The following is a 19,384-nucleotide window of genomic DNA, read 5'->3' as shown; positions in this document are numbered from 1 at the left end:
GTTCAAGATGTGACAACATTGTTTGGTTTTGAGAACAGGTGAAACTATTTTGAGGCGATGGGATGGTTTTGCTAAAAGAATCAGAGGTTTTGTGAGAAAAGAGTTTTGTGTTTAGAATTCTGAAAAAAAAAGGACAGGAGGATTCGAAAAATGTGTTTTAGCAATTGAGAAAAACTGTCATAGTTGAATATTGCACATGAACAGTGAGGTGAAGTATATATACTCACTGCAAAAATAGAAAAGTTGGGTGAACTCAAAATTTCAAGGCAACAAACTTCGATAAAATTTTAAGTTGGACAATTAAACTAAATATTTTGAGTTTTGTTTTTGAGTTTGCTCAACTCTGAATTCAGATTTTTGTCAACTCAACTGTAAATTGTACTAACTTATAATTTTACATTGTAATAACTTTTAATCCTTACTTCTGCTAACTTCTGCAATGTGCTGAATTGGCACGATTGTAACGCCGCTATCAAATGTCAGCTAATGTTGCGACCACAATTTTGAGTTAGCATTGATACGCTAATGGCTACTCTTGTAGCAGTAACAAGCAGCGCCGCTAGCATCAGTTAGCCGCTAGCGTCAGTTAGCCGCTAGCGTCAGTTAGCCGCTAGCTTTCGCTAATGACCAAATTTCAACACTTTCCTGCATTTCACAACAAAGAAATAAGAGTTATCAGAACTATTGTCCCTTGTTGTGAACCCCAACTTAAAGATATAAGTAACAACAACTCACAAACTTGTTTTTGAGCAGACAACTGGCTTCCTTTGTTGTGCTAACTTACATTATTGCCCTAAATATCAATCATTTATATTTCCAAGTTAAACCAACTTAAATCACTGTTTTAGGCCAAAAAATACAATTTGGCTTTTTTCAGTGCCAAAAACTAGTGCTAAACTAAGTGCCAGAGTATTTGCAGTACACCAGTGGAGTGGTAGTAATACTTTATTGGAGCACTAGGAAAACTGAAGTGAGCCGGTTATAATGACAAAGCACTTACTATTCCTGGTCCAGTTATAGTGTGTGTGTTCCTGCTGTGAGACAGAACCACTTGTCCCAACTACTGTTTTCAAGTTCATTTTACCAGGAGACAAAGAGTCCATTTATCTAGAGGGAGGCAGGAAGGAGGAGGAGGAGAGACAGTGAAGGGTGAGAGAGAGAGAGAGAGAGAGAGAGAGAGAGAGAGAGAGAGAGAGAGACGACTGACAGAAGAACTTTCCAAAACAGCAGATCCTGGAATGTTGGTGGAAGGTGCCACATAGCTCCAAATATTTGTTGCTCGGTTGGCAAAGCAACAGGACAACCAACACGTTTATTAGCTAATCCAGACAATGATACCAAAGAGAGCAGGGAAAGGAAACACTGAGGGTTCTGATATGGGGAAAAAGTATTTAGACAAGAAATGGGTTGAACAATAAAAAAGAAGGGGGAAAAAAACTGAGAATGAGAGTCATTGTTTCATTGTTGACTCTGTGTTGTGGGGTGGAGACACGTGCCAACACACACACACACACACACACACACACACACACACAGTCACTTAACTATGTATTGCTGCTTCCTCCCTAAGCCTCACCCAACCTAACGTCAAACAAACAAAACTACACACACACACACACACACACTCTATATATATAATATCCAGTATCTGATAATATTCACAGCTCAGCATATTTAAGCACCTTGGCAAGCAAACAAAGAGAAAATGAAACAAAGTGAAGAGTGCTTTTACTTTAACCACCTGACCTTCACATATAATCACACACACACACACACACATATATGTATGTACATGTATATATGTGTGTGTGTGTGTGTGTGTGTGTGTGTGTGTGTGTGTATATATATATATATATATGTGTGTGTGTGTGTGTGTGTGTGTGTGTGTGTGTGTGTATATATATATATATATATATATATATATATAAAGGAAAATGTATTTATTTATCATTTATTTTGGTATTTCTGCAGTTATATTTGCATTTATTTATACATTTTTGTGTATTTATTTACTTATTTCCATCTTGATTTTTACATTTCCACATGCAAATAATTTATTTATTTTTTTATTTATCTATTTATTTATTTATTTATTTATACTTCATTTACTTCATTTTTCATAACCAGCAGCTTTTGATGACTAATGGACACAATTTTTAGGTTGACACACCAGAAAGTGAGTGTCACACTATACCTGGAATTACAGTTCACCCGAGGGTCTGCATGACATTTTCCATGGTCTTTGTGCTGTATAAAGTGGTATAAAAACCCTCTTCTTCTTCCAACAGCCAGACAACCATCAAACTCTGCTCCCCCCCATACAACCATAACACCACTCAGTATTGATCTGTGATCAGGTTTCATGGCTGTCTCAGAGGATGATCCCTGTGTGCACATGCATGTGGCTCTGTTTTTACAGTTGCAAGTCTCTTGTTTCATAGGACTGCAGGTCTGCCAGATCAAGTTCAGTTATACTCATCATATATCCAATAAAACCTGAATATTTAGCAAAATATTCACCAGGCAGTGAGTCATGTTTTATTTGTAAAATCAGGTCAGAGAGAGACTCTGACCTCTATTAATGTTCTCTCTTCTACGAATGAAAACGAACAAACTTAGATTCTTCCTGCTTTCGGTCTCGCTCAACCACAGACTGAAACTGCTGCTCGACTTAAAACAATCGCTCAGTCCTGTCACTCCCCCCCCCCCTCTGAAAAGCCGGTCTAGAATAACCAACAAGTCCAAACACACACTGACAACCTCCCAGTCACACTTGCACACACAATCACAACACAAACAACACAAGAAATGCAGCCCTACACATACTAAAACAAACACACACACACACACACACACACACATGTACACATGCATGTCTACACACACACACACACATTCTTGTACTTCTATCTTTGTGGGGACCCTCATTGGAACAGTGAATTCCCTTCCAAAGTTATAATAGTTTTGGATTTTTCATTAGTTTTAGTTTTAATTTTGTTGTCAATTTTTGTTTTCACATCCAGTCAGTTTTAATGAGTTTTTAGAGTGAGTTTGCCAGTTTTAGTTTAGTATTTACTTTTTTGAAATGCTTTAGTTTTAGGTTTTTATAATGGGGTATTTGTTGGGTGGGAGATTAAAAGAGGTCACAGTAAATTTTGCCTTTATCTCCTTTGTCTGATCCATCTTCATTATGTATGAAAAAAGTTGACAAAGAGGAAAACGAAGGACATTTTCACTATAATTTTAGTTAGTTTTAGTTTGTTTTGTAACCACAAAATTTTCATTTTCTTTAAAACTCTCATTTTTATTTTTATTTCAGTTAGCGAAAATGTTTTTTCTATTCTAGTTTTCGTTATTTCGTTTTGTTTTCATTAACTATAATAACCTTGTTCCCTAGCCCCTTACGTTAACCCTAACATGAACCTAACTGTAACCTTTAACCCTAAAACAAAGTCTGAAATCTCAAAAAAGCCTTTAAAGAAGTGAGGACCGGCCGAAATGTCCTCACTTTCCAAAAATGTCCTCACTCTGTTGGTTAAAAACATGTTCCGGTCCTCACTATGTATGACGTACAAGAACATACACACACACCTCGGCGGCTGGTGAGGTCCCAGGCTTGCAGAGGTAAATGGAGTGGAACAGGTTAGTACTGCTGCCATACAGTGTCCCACCTGTACAAACACAGTGCATGATCACGGCTAAACATACACACGCACACACACGGACACACACAAATAGTCCTCCATCTGGATCGAGGCACTGGTGGGTTTTAATAGCTATCGATCATTCTCCCTGGTGACACACTCACACACTCACCTCCCTGTTAGGGGCTGAACAGAGCCAGCTGAGGACTCCTATAGGCCTCTGAGTGTGCACACACACACACACACACACACACACACACACACACACACAGGTTGCACATGTGCACACAACCTAATATGTGTCAAAAAGGCCATTTACTCTCCCTGCCTGTATGCAAGCGTGTGTGTGTGTGTGTGTGTGTGTGTGTCCTGCTGTGGCTCACTCTGCCTTTCTCTCTAGATGAGGTTATTTAATTTACATAATGAGGCCCAGACTCACTCTCATAGATTAAATTACTCTTTGACAACAAATAAAAGCGCATGCAGACAAGCAACCCCCCAAAAACATACAAACCCGTCTGTGTACCCCTTTAACTGAAGTTATTCTCTTGCTACTCTCTTAGCTGTGATAAAACAGCATCTGTAGCGTAAAAAAAAAAGTGAAAGAACCAGCAGTGTGCCCACTGTTACCCAATGATGTCACTGAACACTTGCCGGGTGAGTTACAATGTGCTGAAAGGGTCAAAATGAGGGAGAGCCAATCGATATTCCATATGATTCTGACCAATAAATCTAAGATGTGATTAGTCTGGGTAGTTAGGGGCGATTAATTGTCAAAGCTAATAAAGTCTTTTGTGGCTGACGGTGCCAGAGAGGCTGCTGGGAATCATGGTTCATTTTATGGGCAAATTAATTAAAACCGCGCCTGAAAAACCCTGTCGAAGACGGGCATCAAACACTCATTCTACACTTGGTGAAGGGCGTAACAATGAGACATCACTCAGGGAGATTCACTATGTGTGTATGTGTGTGTGTGTGTGTGTGTGTGTGTGGAGTAATCAAACACAATGATTCCTGCTTTTACACCACGTTGTAAATCCAGAAGGGAAAGAGGGACGTTTGTCATTTAGCTGCGTCTTTCCTTTTTCATTACAAAAATGGCTACTGCAGTATCTTGATAATGTGTGTGTGTGTGTGTGTGTGTGTGTGTGTGTGTGTGTGTGTGTAGGACACATAATTCAAGTGAGGATGATAAAAAAGGAGGCAATCAGGGAGAATGAAAGATGTGGTGTTGGATAAGGACGAAGAGGTAAAGAACAAAAGAAAAGTAATAAGGAGGAGTGGAAGAACAAGCTGCTTTGATAAAACAATGTATCATTGCTTTTGTCCTCGGGCTTTAATTAGTGACATAACAGACATTTATTTCTATGGAATGGCAGTACTTCTGGTTGAGAATATCTGATGCTGACAATTCACATTGATCGAAAATTTGATGCATAGATATACTGTAGGTTCTACATGCTTTGTGAAATCTCTAATATCTTATATCTATAAAAGCAGGAAGCGTCTGTGTGTGTGTGTGTATGTGTGTGCGTGTGTGTGTGTGTGTGTGTGTGTGTATGTGTGTGTGTGTGTGTGTGTGTCTGTCTGTGTGTCTGTGTGTGTGTGTGTGTCAGACTGACCTCAGATTTCGTATGCGGCATTGCACTGTTTCTGATCGGACGCCTTTTAGGGGAGCTCCGCCCCATTGTGTGATAGGCCTACACCTGGTCAGTAACACAATTCACTCTGGATTTCCACCCTGACTCATCTCATCTGGAAGTCTATGTAGCCTACCTATCTTTAGGAGTTTTAAAGTGGCTACAAGGTTCAATTTTCCAATAATATTCCAATAGTTTCCAGCGAATATCAATGTTCAATGTGTATGTCCTGGGTGGTGTGGTACCTTATGAAAAGTAAGTGTTTTATGGAGTTGCAGATGTTGTCGTGGTCTGCATAGCCAGAATATATGAAACACAATAGTTATCAATCAATCTACACATTCCACAACACAGCTAATAACCCTTACTCACATTATTCACATCCATCTGTTTGTGCTGCATGTAAACTTCTTCCCTCCTATATCTGTGTCTGTATATATGTCTAATCATGTTAGATGATTAAGTTTCTTTTTCTTAAAATAACTTTTTCTGTGTCTCTTTATATCTCAATGTACATCCATGTATTACCCAATATACACTTTGTATTTGGGGCGGCTGTGGCTCAGTTGGTAGAGTCGGTTGGCCCCCAACCGAAGGGTTGGTGGTTCGATCCCTGACCATCGTAGCCTACATGTCGAAGTATCCTTGAGCAAGATACTGAACCCCAAATTGCTCCCGATGTGCTGTGTTCATCGGTGTGTGAATGAATTCACAATGGTGGCAGGCGGCACTGTTTAGGGTAGCCTCTGCCACCAGTATGAATGTGTGTATGAATGGGTGAATGAACGCAGTCTGTAGTGTAAAGCGCTTTGAGTGGTCGAAAAGCGCTATATAAGTGCAGGTCCATTTATATTAACACTACTAGAGTATTACACCTCATTGTACATCCCACTTTCACACACAACCTCATTTGGCCATAATTGAAAAATCTACTTAATCTCCCACTATACGAATACATACTTCCTATGGGCACTGCACTAGTTTTTTAAATGTGTGCACTTTAAGAAAAGGCAGACCCAGAGTAGCTACAGATCTGAGTGTGTGTGAGCGTGCTTACAGGCCGGTCCAACACACAATTTACACTGTCGGCTGTTTTTCTCCTTCACATAACAGCTGAAACAACAATTGTTCCGACCATTGTGAGTGTGCACTGTCTCCAAAGCTTCAGCAGTCTGTCTCTCTGTCTTTCTCACCCTGCAAGTCTCAAGGGATATTGCGTTTGACGTAAAAGGCCCCACCTTTTTTATTTTCCTTTTTTATGTGTCATTGGCTTTACACTTGTCCTTCAGAGCTGTGCAGTGCTTTGGCCGGTGGTTTAACTTTTAATGATAGCAGCACAAACACAGAGAGCACTCTGAGATTTCACTGAAAAAGAACTGCTGAAACAATACAATAAGGCCACAGCCTGTTTCCATCACAGGGGAAATCCTGCTGCCTGGACAGCCACTGATAGGAGTAAGATGAGAGGGAGAGAGGAGGGAGAGAGAAAGAGGGGGAGAAATAGGGAGGAGAGAGGAGGGGAAAGATAAGAGAAAGGCAAAGAGTGTGGGGGACATTTGGGATCCAGTCCAGAGGGAAAAACAGTGCAGAGGTAACGTCAGGATAGAAGGAGTGAAAGAGAGTCAGGAGAGAGGGGGAGGTAATGAACAACACTGCAAAAAAAGAAAAAGTTGGTGAACTCAAAATTTCAAGCCAACAAACTTCGATAAAATTTTAAGTTGGACAATTAAACTACATATTTTAAGTTTTGTTTTTGAGTTTGCTCAACTCTGAATTCAGATTTTTGTCAACTCAACTGTAAGTTGTACTAACTTATAATTTTACATTGTAATAACTTTTAATCCTTACTTCTGCTAACTTCTGCAATGTGCTGAATTGGCACGATTGTAACGCCGCTATGAAATGTCAGCTAATGTTGCGACCACAATTTTGAGTTAGCATTGATACGCTAATGGCTACTCTTGTAGCTGTAACAAGCAGCGCCGCTAGCATCAGTTAGCCGCTAGCATCAGTTAGCCGCCAGCATCAGTTAGCTGCTAGCATCAGTTAGCCGCCAGCATCAGTTAGCCGCTAACATCAGTTAGCCGCTAGCATCAGTTAGCCGCTAGCATCAGTTAGCCGCTAGCTTCCGCTAATGACCGAATTTCACAACAAAGAAAAAAGAGTTATCAGAACTATTGTCCCTTGTTGTGAACCCCAACTTAAAGATATAAGTAACAACAACTCACAAACTTGTTTTTGAGCAGACAACTGGCTTCCTTTGTTGTGCTAACTTACATTATTGCCCTAAATGTCAATAATTTATATTTCCAAGTTTTACCAACTTAAATCACTGTTTTAGGCCAAAAAATACAAGTTGGCTTTTTTTGCAGTGAAGAAGCAGGGGTTGATGGGAGGAAAGAAAAGCTAGAGACTAGAAAACTCAGAAGGCCCGGGTCAGGTCAGGATGCACCTGAACAGGAACACAATACTTGGAAAAACATGCAGGTCTTTGTGAGTTTGTCTTCATTAGAAGTGTTGAAACTAAGCACATATGGAGAGAAAGGAATGTGGAATGTCATAATGACTTTAATCTAACATTATCATGAAGGGAACACGTCAACTTGTCCAAAACTTTGGTTTATGACCAAAATACCTGCAAAACATTACACTGTTTATTTGGGATTCATTATCATTGCAAACATCTGCTCAGCCACATCAGCAGTCTTTGGTATTCACCAAGTCATGCACATAAGAAACAGACACAGCTTCTTTTCCTTTTTTTTTAAATGCAGCATTAACAATATTTTTTTATCCCAGCTGCAGTTTGTTTTTTCCACAGTAGAAACCTCACTTCCCAAAGTCCTAAAAGAGCCAGCAGTTCCCTCCACCGACCAGTAATAATTCAATAAGAACACAAAGTTTCAAAAAAGTTTTCCTGTTTCAATGATGACAGTGAATCTACTGAAATCAGTCCAATAAGCTGCCTGCCCTGACCAGATATCATTTAAATAACACGGGTGATTACAAAATGGGTGATTACAAAAATACATATTAGAAATTATATATATATATGTAATATTGTTACAAAGCTTCCACTCTCCTCAATATAACATCTTTTACATGTGCTATATTGTTGTTGCTTCGAATTGGATTCAATATTTTGTCTTCAAATAGTCGTTTACATTGAGAATGTGTGAAATCTTAAAGGCCGTTTTCTAACCCTAACGCATAACCAGAGTGCAGTAATTACATTTTTGGGGTCAAAGATCAAATAAATCATCATTTAGCATAAAAACTACACCATCAGTACATGTAGAAATAAGTGTCATATCACTACCTACTTATAACCTATTTGGCTGGCCAGTTAAAAAACGTTTAAAAACTTTAAGGCAGTTTTTATCAGTTTTACCCTTTGCGTAGTTACTGCAGTTAGGCTTTGTAGGGCAGTATAGGCCTCTGCCTCTATCTTAATAGTAGTAGTAATAATAATAATAATAATAATGATAATAATACATTAGATTTATATATAGATGTTTTTTATACTCAAAGACGCTTAACAGTGAACAGCAACAACAAAACAAAAAGAGCAGCACAAAGATGAATTAGTGAATAAGCTGCATGTGACCACAAATGATCAAATGCCCAGCAGCAGGATATTCTAACCTCATGGTAAATGGTGACTTAAACAGTATGGTTCCTCCATGCTAATCCTGCCATGCATTCCTACACAGAAAATTACTTTGGCAAACTACCATGCTGTGGTTACCGCTTTTATAACTTTACGCATGGCGACCAGGGAAGAAAAGCAGACCCAATTCATTGAGTTTCTGCAGCCATATTGAAACATTTAAGGGTTCTGAATTAAACACTATTTCAAAGTATATAAAACAGAATTTACCAAGGTCTGACTTCTGCCATGGGATTTGACTCTGAAAAGAGCTTTAATTTGAACGAAATAATAACTTTAAATGACATCATGTGTTTTGCCCGAACTTAATTCGTCTATGTGGGACAATGGGTGAAGTCATTGACGAGGATCCCTGCTGTCAGGTGGGGGGCACTAGACCACCTACTTATCATTCTTTCATGTGCTTTAATTCACAAGAAATGCAGTCATGAATAGATGAATGAGCTAAAGTGGATAAATATTTCAGAAGGTGCCAGAGGAACACTGAGTGTAAACAAGCAACTTAACAATTTGTCCTTATTCTGCTTCCTCTTATTTCATTTTCCCCAGAGTCCTAGATAGAAAACCCACTCTCCTGCACAATATCATGTTTTTTACATGTTCTATATTGTTGTTGCTATGAATTAAATTCGATATTTTGTCTTCTTATAGTCATTCACGATGTAGGAAATCTTTAAAGGCCGTCTTCTCAAAAAGAGTTTTACTAACCCTGAGCCATAAATCTCAACTTCAGCTACATTCACCAAACTAACCAGTTTTATTCCTATTTATATATTCTGAAGGGTTTTTTTTACAGAGGGGTTTGCATTTATATCATTTATACCCTGATTTATGAAACATTTTCTTCTTAAAAACCTGACAAAAATTATGTTTTATGGCTTTTGGCAATATTTTTCTGATTTATGATATTATGAAAGCAGCTATCCCAGGTTCCATCTATAAAAAAAAACGTTGAATATAATATATCAACAAAATGAAGGAAATTTTCTATGTCCAATGTTCAGATTTATTTCCTGTAAATATTTACAAATCAGTGCATATGCAATGAGTCCCCCCCCCCCCCCCCCCCCCATTTGCATATCTAAACATAACATTTCAAAAAACTTGTGATGCAAAATGTTTTTGTCTTAATGTAAATTAACAAACTGGGGAAGTTAATGGTGATATCTATACGTTTTAAAAAATCACCCTATTCACCTGAATTACGCTATTCACCTGTAGTGTCCCCCCTCCCAACTAAAGAAACTCAGCACTTAAAGCATTTAAATCAAAAAAAGAAACTGCCCAAGTTCAGTTAAGCCAACCAGTTAGATCAGATTATCCATCCAACATTATTGATTGCCAAGGTTTGACATATACAACAGTACATAAAGACAACATTAGCAGCCATAAAAAGTCAGACTGTGGTGGTGTTTTATGATCCGGTTCATCCTCCTTAGGTGCCTCTCTGAGCCAGCCAGCGCCAGGGGACTGATTTACTTGTCACACAAGGGGGACATATTTAGACGTGCTGTGCTGGAGATAGCAGGCGGTAAAGCTGGCAGGGCAGAAAATGACCCAGACAGTGGGAGTGTGGAGGACTAGAGGGGAACACGTAAGACACTCCGGTTAACCTCCTGCCATTAAACCAGTTGTGATTTCTGACCAAGGGCCAGGGGACAATGGACTGCACTACACTAATTACACACCCTGACACAGATAATAGGAACTGCACTTGCTCTTTATGAGGACGAACAGACGTCTGTAGATCTATCTTTAACAATTTGTAGTTGTAGCAGAAATTAAAGGTCTTAAATGCAGCTTTTCAGAGCGGTAAAAGCAAAAAGGTCTCCTAATGACTGCGGGGAGGAACGACTGGTAAGTACCAAAGGAGGCCACATTAATCAACAAGATGGACTTGGCTTTACACTTCAGGTAAATAACAGAGCTTTAATGCATTTCTTATTCAAGTAATTATGTCTGTGTTTATTTTAACCTGCCCAGGTGTCAAATTTTAACTCACACTTAGTGTTTGTGCGCTATATAGGACAATTTATAGGGGGACCACCAACCAGAGACCACCATGATGTCCCAGACTGAGGCGCAAAATGACAGAACAAGACTTTCCACCATGAGCACACACACACACACACACACACACACACACACGGAAAAATGAATAATTTGTTTTCAAATAACAGTTTTCATACACTTTTTCCAAGTTATTTTAGCTCCCACCTTTCTCCAGTTCTTACCCGCAGACGTTAGAAAAAGGATTGCGTTGCATAGGGTATTTAGAATTTTTTCACGTCATATCATATAATGTTGCTTTTTTGAAGGAAAAAAACTTGATTTTGCAAAATAGAAGAGAACAATTTCCCATTACTGTATCATAAAATTGTATTTTTTAATGACAAACGTTTTGAACAGTATAATAGAATACAATTTATAGGAATTTTTATTTTACTGTATCACAACATTGCAGGTTTGAAGCCATATATGAATAGAATAGTAGAATAACGTGTAATTTTAATTTACTGTTGGTATATCAATGGATAGATTACTCATCAGGCCTCTGTGGCCCAAAGTGTCAGAGGCTCCCAGGCCTTAAACTACAAAGTGTCACTTGACAAATGCAATCAGCAAGACTCAAAATGACCTCAAAGAAGCATCAAATGGCTACAAAGAGACCAAAACAACTATGAAAAGGGTCAAAACCACCACTAACAGACACAACATGACTAGAAAGAGAAAATAAAGCGAGAAAGAGATGCAAAACAGCTGCAAAGAGACACAGAGCAACTATAAAATGACACTAAATAGCATTGAAAAAGGGGTCAAAAAGCCACACAGAAATACATAACTGCAAAAAGAAACAAAATATCCACAAATAGAAGCCAATGAAACCACGGAGATATGTGTAACAACTACAAACAAAAATCAAAGAGATGCTAAATGCTAAAAAGATGTCAAAGTCTCTATGTCTGTCCCCAGGGACCAATTGTCTCATAATCTGCCCATGGGTATATAGCTTTTATAAAACCAGATAATGTTTCATATATGCAGTAAGAGAGAAGAGGAAGTGTCATTTAATTTACTGTAAACATGAGCACGACTACAATAAAATAGATTTTAAGATTGAATTAATTTCATGAAATTCATCAGAGATCATTCAACTGTACTTTTATTAAAAGATTAAGGAAGTTAAAATACATTTCTACTTAATAGAAAGTGAAGGCTGATAAATAAAAGTCACAAAACAGACTGACAGACGTGTCATTAATTATTATTATTATTATTATTATTATTATTATTAAGTGTAAAAGGAACTAAATTAAATATGAAAGCTTGTGGTATGTATGTCAGATATTATTTTGCCATTAACTTACTGCATTTTTTCCTTTTTTTTCTGTCTATCTATCTTAGAAATCAGAAAGATCTTTATTGTCAGTATAATAAATAGTATACTACTATTAAATAAATGTACAGTAGAGCTGTTCAAATAATAATAATAATAATAATAATAATAACAATAATAACTATTTTTATAGCACCTTTCATACATAAACTGCAGCTCAAAGTGCTTCACAGCATGGCATTACAAACAAAACACAATAAATAAATGTAAATAAAAAAACAAATAAATAAAATAAAATAAAATAAACAAATAAAAATACATAGAGTAAAAGATACCATAGAATGGCAGAAAAATAAAAGTAGTAAAGACTTCATGCCTCCACTGCATCTTATTAGTGCTCATGAGTTGTTGCTTCAAATGAACACAGGCAGACCTGTCATTATTAAATTGTTATTATTATTATTATTATTATTATTATTATTATAAGTGTCAAAGAAACTAAATTCAATATGAAAGCTTGTGGTACGTATGTCAGATATTATTTTGCCATTAATTTCCTGCATTTTTTCCTTTTTTTTATGTCTATCTATTTTAGAAATCAGAAAGATCTGTATTGTCAGTATACTAAAGTTAAAAAAAAGTCATTTAAGGGCTTCTGCGAGGTTAAATCAAAGAGCCCTACATGTAGAAAAAAAGTTAAAGTAAATAGAAAGTGTTAAATAAATGTACAGTAGAGCCGTTTACCAAAACAATCTGTGCGGAGAGACACATGCAGCAGCTCCACTGGCTGTCCCGCCACTGACAGTAAAGCGGGTAACCAGATATTCAAAAACAATACGTCATCCCACAATGCCCCGCGCTTACGCTCTCCTTCACAGCATTACCGCATCCCACAATACACCGCGAGATTAAGAATCTTCTGGGTGGTCGTCTAGGCAACGCGCCTTATCGGAGGGCAGGGCCCCGCCCCCTCGACACGCCCACCAGCCAATGGGAGAGCCCCGTCATGACATCATGGCTATTTTTAGAGAGGCAGCGGCAGCAGATAAGGTTTGCCTCCACGCTGTACGGCTCAGAGTATACACACAGCCCGGCGGAGCAGACACCGCACAGCAGAGGAGTCTGTTCATTCACTGGATACTTTGTGAACTGTTACAAGTCCACCATCGCTGCTGACTTAAAGAAGTAAGTCTTGATTCCTGTCAAGCAGTTGGAAGTTTTTACCGGACAGAGAGGACGTTTGGAAACAAGGAAGAACCGAGAGAAAGAGGACAAAAAAGTTGTTTAAAAGACTTTGTAGCTACGTTGGTTTTTTCTTCCATGTATACCAAGATGGAAACTACTTTCTATGACGACTCACTCAACGCTTTCTCCCAGCAAGACAACGCCGGCTTCGGATACAGCAACCCCAAAGTGCTGAAACACAACATGACCCTGAACCTGACGGACCCGTCGGGCTCCCTGAAGCCTCACCTCCGCGCCAAAGCCAGCGACATCCTCACCTCTCCCGACGTGGGTTTGCTGAAGCTGGCCTCTCCGGAGCTGGAGCGGCTCATCATCCAGTCTAGTAACGGGCTCATCACCACCACGCCGACCCCGACCCAGTTCATGTGTCCGAAGAATGTCACCGACGAGCAGGAGGGCTTCGCCGAGGGGTTCGTCCGAGCCCTGGCGGAGCTCCACCACCAGCACATGCCGGGCACGACCAGTGTGAGCGTCACCTCGGCTCCTCAGAGTGTCAACACTGCCCTGCCGCCTGTGTCATCCGTTGCCGGCGCTACAGTTTACAACAACAACGCAACCATGCGCTCCGACTCGCCGGTTTACGAGGACTTGAACACTTTCCACCCGGCCATCAGCACCGTCTCTGCGCCCAGCTACACCACCTCAGCCCCGACTATGTCCTTCTCTGCTGCCCCGCCGCAGCTCCCCCTCTACGGGCAGCCATCCTCCGGCCAGCTCCCCCGGCTATCTGCGCTCAAAGAGGAGCCCCAAACCGTGCCTGAGATGCCGGGGGAGACGCCTCCTCTCTCCCCGATCGACATGGAGAGCCAGGAGCGCATCAAGGCCGAGAGAAAGCGGATGAGGAACCGCATCGCTGCCTCCAAGTGCCGGAAGAGGAAGCTGGAGCGCATCTCGAGGCTGGAGGATAAAGTGAAGAACCTCAAGTCCCAGAACTCGGAGCTCGCGTCCACCGCCAACATGTTGCGTGAACAGGTGGCCCAGCTGAAGCAGAAGGTGATGAACCACGTCAACAGCGGGTGCCAGCTCATGTTAACGCAGCAGCTCCAGACCTTCTGAGGCGGCGTCCCTGCAGAGAGAAACAGACTGTTAGTTGAACGAAACGGACGCATCCTGTGATAGTGAGTGGCTGTATCTCCCGAAAATCTTGAGGGGATTTGGGATGATGTGGCGCGACACTGGCAGGACCGGGGGCCGCACTAAAGTTCCTGAGTGCCACGCGTTCCCCCGGTGGCGCGTCCCAGAGAGGGGCTCGGGACAGTGACAGTAGCCGTGACCCAGAGGGGGGCATGGCACCTAGCAGGATACCTTTGTTTCTGTTTCGTGCTGTTATTTTTTACAGAACTGGACAGGACTGAAGTTTTCTTGATTTACACCCAGCTCTGCATGGACCTTATCATCACCATCAAAAGGAGAAATTCAGTATTAGGGGATTTAAGAACCTGCAATAGAGACTTTTCTTGCTGTAGCCATAATGGCCTCAAACATGGGCGTGTTGGCCAACTCTAAACGGCTGAAAAGTTGTAACAAAAGCTGCCTGACTTCTGAGTTACAGTACAATGTACTTTTTTTTCTTAATTGTAAGAAATTCAGCTAGAAAAGCTTCATGTTTTTTTCTAAAGTTGTTTAATGGGGTTTCACTCATTGTTATATGTATATAAGATCAACTTGGAGTACTTATGTTTACCATTTGTAATAAGAATACTGTATAATTTTTTATGTTTTGTTTTCTGAGCACTTCAGAAACTAATCAATATTTAAGAAAATAAACCAGATGAAATGAAGCAACATTGTGTTCTGTGTTCTTGTGTGACAGGAAAAAAGTGGGTGTGCCATGTCAGGAGCTCAAACAATAAAACATGTTGCAACATGTTGCAAGAGCTGCTAGTTCCAAGTACCTCAAGGTAAATTCCATTAGTGCTAGTATTGATCCAGGCTAAGTGATTGTGTTTCAGCTGACAGGCCGGGCTCACTTACTACTGATGGAGGCCAATCCTGCAAACTGGTCTTCAGATCCTTATGTTTCAGCACACACGAAGAGTATAAATATTATACAGCACCACATAGGTCTTAGCACTGTATGAAACTATAACATGTTGTAACTACTCCACTGTTACAGAGTTACAACAGGTTGAAGTATGCAATAAATGTCAGCTAAAGACATCCAAGTAGCACTGATTTAGCACACAAACAGGAAAATCACAAGCAATTGCACCATACAGTTATTTAACATGACTTCATGTCCTGTTGTGAATTAAGAAAGACCCAACATGTCGAAATAAATGGCAAGAAGGCTTTTAATTTATAGATATAGTCTTTATCATATATAATATTGAACATCAACACAATAAAACTTGAAAAGCTTTGGTTTTCTTGGTTGAGTATAGCATATTATCACCAATGCATATTCAGGGACTGACAGAAAACAAAGCTGTAAAACATTTGTTTACATTTGTTTATTTATTTGTTTATTTATTAAAGATCCCCATTAGCTGGTACCTTAGTAACCAGCTAGTCTTCCTGGGGTCCACAGGAACAGCACAGAATATACAGAAAAAACATATTCTCAATTTATCAAACATTTACAGGTAAGGTCAATCGCAATAAACCTAAAAAGGGTAAGAAAAGGAAAGGTAAGAACATCAGTACATTCAGTTTAAAAAACTAATTTATGGAGTAATAATAAAGATTGGGGTTGTGCACAACTGAAATAAAGGGAAATAACCTACTTTCCAAAGTAACAATGTAAGTCTCAGTCATGCATATACACTGATATAAGCAACTAAATGTGGCGGGACAGGGTCTGTTATGGCATTCGGTTATTATGTATAACACCATACGCGCCATTGCTTATAATGAACCACTAGAGGGCGACACAGACTGCCTAACCTCAACTGAAACATTGTACTTTCAGACTTCATGCCTCCACTGCATCTTGAAATGAACACAGACCTGTTATTATTTCAAGTGTCGCAGAAACTATTACAGGTTATGGCTTGAATGATATAGTGATAATATGTCTAATATTCTAATATTACTTTGCTATTACTTTCCTGCATATTTTTGTTTCTATCTATCTATCTATCTATCTATCTATCTATCTATCTATCCATCCATCCATCCATCCATCCATCCATCCATCCATCTATCTATCTATCTATCTATCTATCTATCTATCTATCTATCTATCTATCTATCTATCTTTCTGTCTGTCTGTCTGTCTGTCTGTCTGTCTGTCTGTCTCTCTATCTATCTATCTATCTATCTATCTATCTATCTGAATAATTTACAATCCAACCAATTAAATTACAAATGTATTCATAGTATTTATTCCTTATTATATATTCAATTGAATTATAAATCAATTAGCAAAGTTGATGGTCTGTGGATAGGTTTTTATTTTGATTTGATTTGATTGAAATAGATTATTAGTAATAGTAGTAGTAGTAGTAGTAGTAGTAGTGGTTGTAGTAATTGTAGTATTGTTATTGCTCATCTATTGTATCACATCGTATCATATTATATCATAGGACTATGGTAATTATATTGTGGATCTTTTTTCTGTCTAAATAAATAAATCAATTCGTTTTAAACCGTTCTGATTTCTCTTACTTGGGGCATTGTGACATCAGCCCGGAAAGTGGAGTCCTTCTCTGCCATATAAGGAGAGGGAGCGCTCGGAAGATCTACGTCACGAAGAAGGGGCGTGTCTTACGGGAAGTGACTCCACTCTGTAATCTCAGCATAATACGGTGAGCCCTGAGAAGTGATCCAAGGGGGACACTGGACTGGACCCAAGGGCAAATCAATGAAGAGGTTACAATGGCAACAAAACATGCCCCATAGGATATTAAATTAAAAAAAAGATACACATTATAACATGATATAAAACGGTATGAAACCCCAATACTTAAATCTGTAGATCTGAAGTTAATAAAGAGCCTGTCATCCTTATCAGAGTCAATCCTTATTGTACTTGAATACTTCTAATTGTCTCAAGGGTGGAAGAAGTAGCAATACTAGAGTGTAAAATCCTCTAATTACAAGTAAAATTCCCATTTTCTTCAGTTTTCTCATAAATACAATAGGTTTTTTAACCCCTTTAATTGCTTGTTTTATGCCTCTGTAAAGTCCTTTGGATGTCCTTGTGTATGAATGGGGCTATTCAAATAAATTTGCCTGGCTTTGCATTTAAAATAATACTCAAAACTACTATATATACTAAATAATAGGCCTAGATCAGAATGTATTGATGCATAGTAACCAGTAAAAAGAGCTGTTAAGAATGTATTAGATTTGCCTCAAACATGTGATGAGTTAGAAGTACAATAGCATAAAATTGTCCTTAAGTAACCTACAGTACTTGAGTAAATGTACTTAGTTACTTTCCACCACTTTCATTTTATACTATTATAATGCAACTTCTTCCACCACTGACTGTATGTGGCACATTTGACACAAATGAATAACTTTAAAGAAAAGTTTTGACTTGTGCTTAATGACAAATGGCACATGATCATTGTTAGAATAATTTGTTATTCTGTCTCTGTTGTCTGTCTCTGTGCGTGACGCAGGTCACTAAGGTCACTATCAAATGCATGCGTAGTTCACTGTGTGTGTGCCCTCTCTCTATGCATTTATATATTAATCATGCAATATGATTTTGATACAATGATTATGTTTGTGTGTTAATATTGGTTTAGAAACTGTGATTACTTTAAATACATATATTCCATTTGCTTAAACTGATTAAGATTCTATAATCACAAAGAATGTATATTTTATACTTGATAGCAGGTCAGCACATAGTGTGCCGGGCAGCAATCGACGATTGCAAAAGAAGATTGCTGCCCGGTGACATGACGTGTCCCTGTATTGATTAAATCTGACAAATCAGCGGATCCAGAAGGCGGCACTTCCTGGAAGAAATCTACCTTCATGTCTGAGTAAACAATTGTTAGGATAAATAATGGGTTCGAGGGAAAGGACGGGGTTCAGACTTCACGACCTGAAACCAGTCTGTGTGTATCAGGGACATGGAGAGTGGACCCAGAGATCTCTGTAAAATGCACATTTCTTGAGGTATTGTAATAAAATTATGTTAAACTGAGAACTTGGACGTCTCCTGCTCATCATTCCCCATCAAACGATCTGTGCAGAGAAATAGGTGAGGATTTTGGTGTTGTTGTCAGATAATTACATTTTTAAGGTTTCCTCAAGCGATTTCTCTAACATCAGCAAAATTAAGTTTTTACTTATTAGATATATCTCACTGACTTCTCATCTATAGACAAGAAGATGTGATTCAGATATTGTGCAGGATGGAGTTATCCAGGGAGTGCACTGTTTCCACACACACACACACACACACAGCTTAGTTTTTAATATTTATATTAAACTTATTAAGCTCAGAAGAAACAGTGTATTCCTATTTTCAGTTGCAAACTTTAAAAACAATGTACACATGGAAGGATTACTGAACAAGCCTGCTGCCCACAGGCCCAGGGGCCCAAAGTGTCAGGGCTCCCCTTCTGATCACCTACAAAATATAACCTGAAGAAACACAGAGACACACTTTACCAACCAGGAAAGACTCAAAATAACCACGAAGAGTCAAACAACAATCAAACAGTCACAGACACACAATGTTAGTTGGTCACATAATCTCACAAAGGGCAGGGTGAGCAGGACCTGTATGGATAAAGGCTTCTCTGTGTGTGTTTTGTTGCCATGCTGAGGTGTTTCACTTAGCAATAAGGTATAACACACACACACACACACACACAGCCAGAACGAAGAGAGTCATAACAAAGACTTGCTGCGTGTGGAAGCTTAAAATCTTCTATCTAAA

At 39.1% G+C, this 19,384-nt stretch overlaps 1 protein-coding gene across 1 annotated transcript; it reads left to right on the top strand.

The window, feature by feature from the left end:
* The first annotated feature begins 12,904 nt into the window (after nt 1-12,904).
* Nucleotides 12,905-14,996, top strand: jun (Jun proto-oncogene, AP-1 transcription factor subunit). The gene has a single exon (XM_059340528.1). It carries the CDS (start codon nt 13,612-13,614, stop codon nt 14,590-14,592), a length of 981 nt encoding a protein of 326 aa, XP_059196511.1. The 5' UTR covers nt 12,905-13,611; the 3' UTR covers nt 14,593-14,996.
* Nucleotides 14,997-19,384: the final 4,388 nt, after the last annotated feature.

Source organism: Centropristis striata, chromosome 9 (assembly GCF_030273125.1).
Source record: "Centropristis striata isolate RG_2023a ecotype Rhode Island chromosome 9, C.striata_1.0, whole genome shotgun sequence".
Taxonomy (NCBI): Eukaryota; Metazoa; Chordata; class Actinopteri; order Perciformes; family Serranidae; genus Centropristis; species Centropristis striata.
This window is presented reverse-complemented; position numbering and strand designations above follow the sequence as displayed.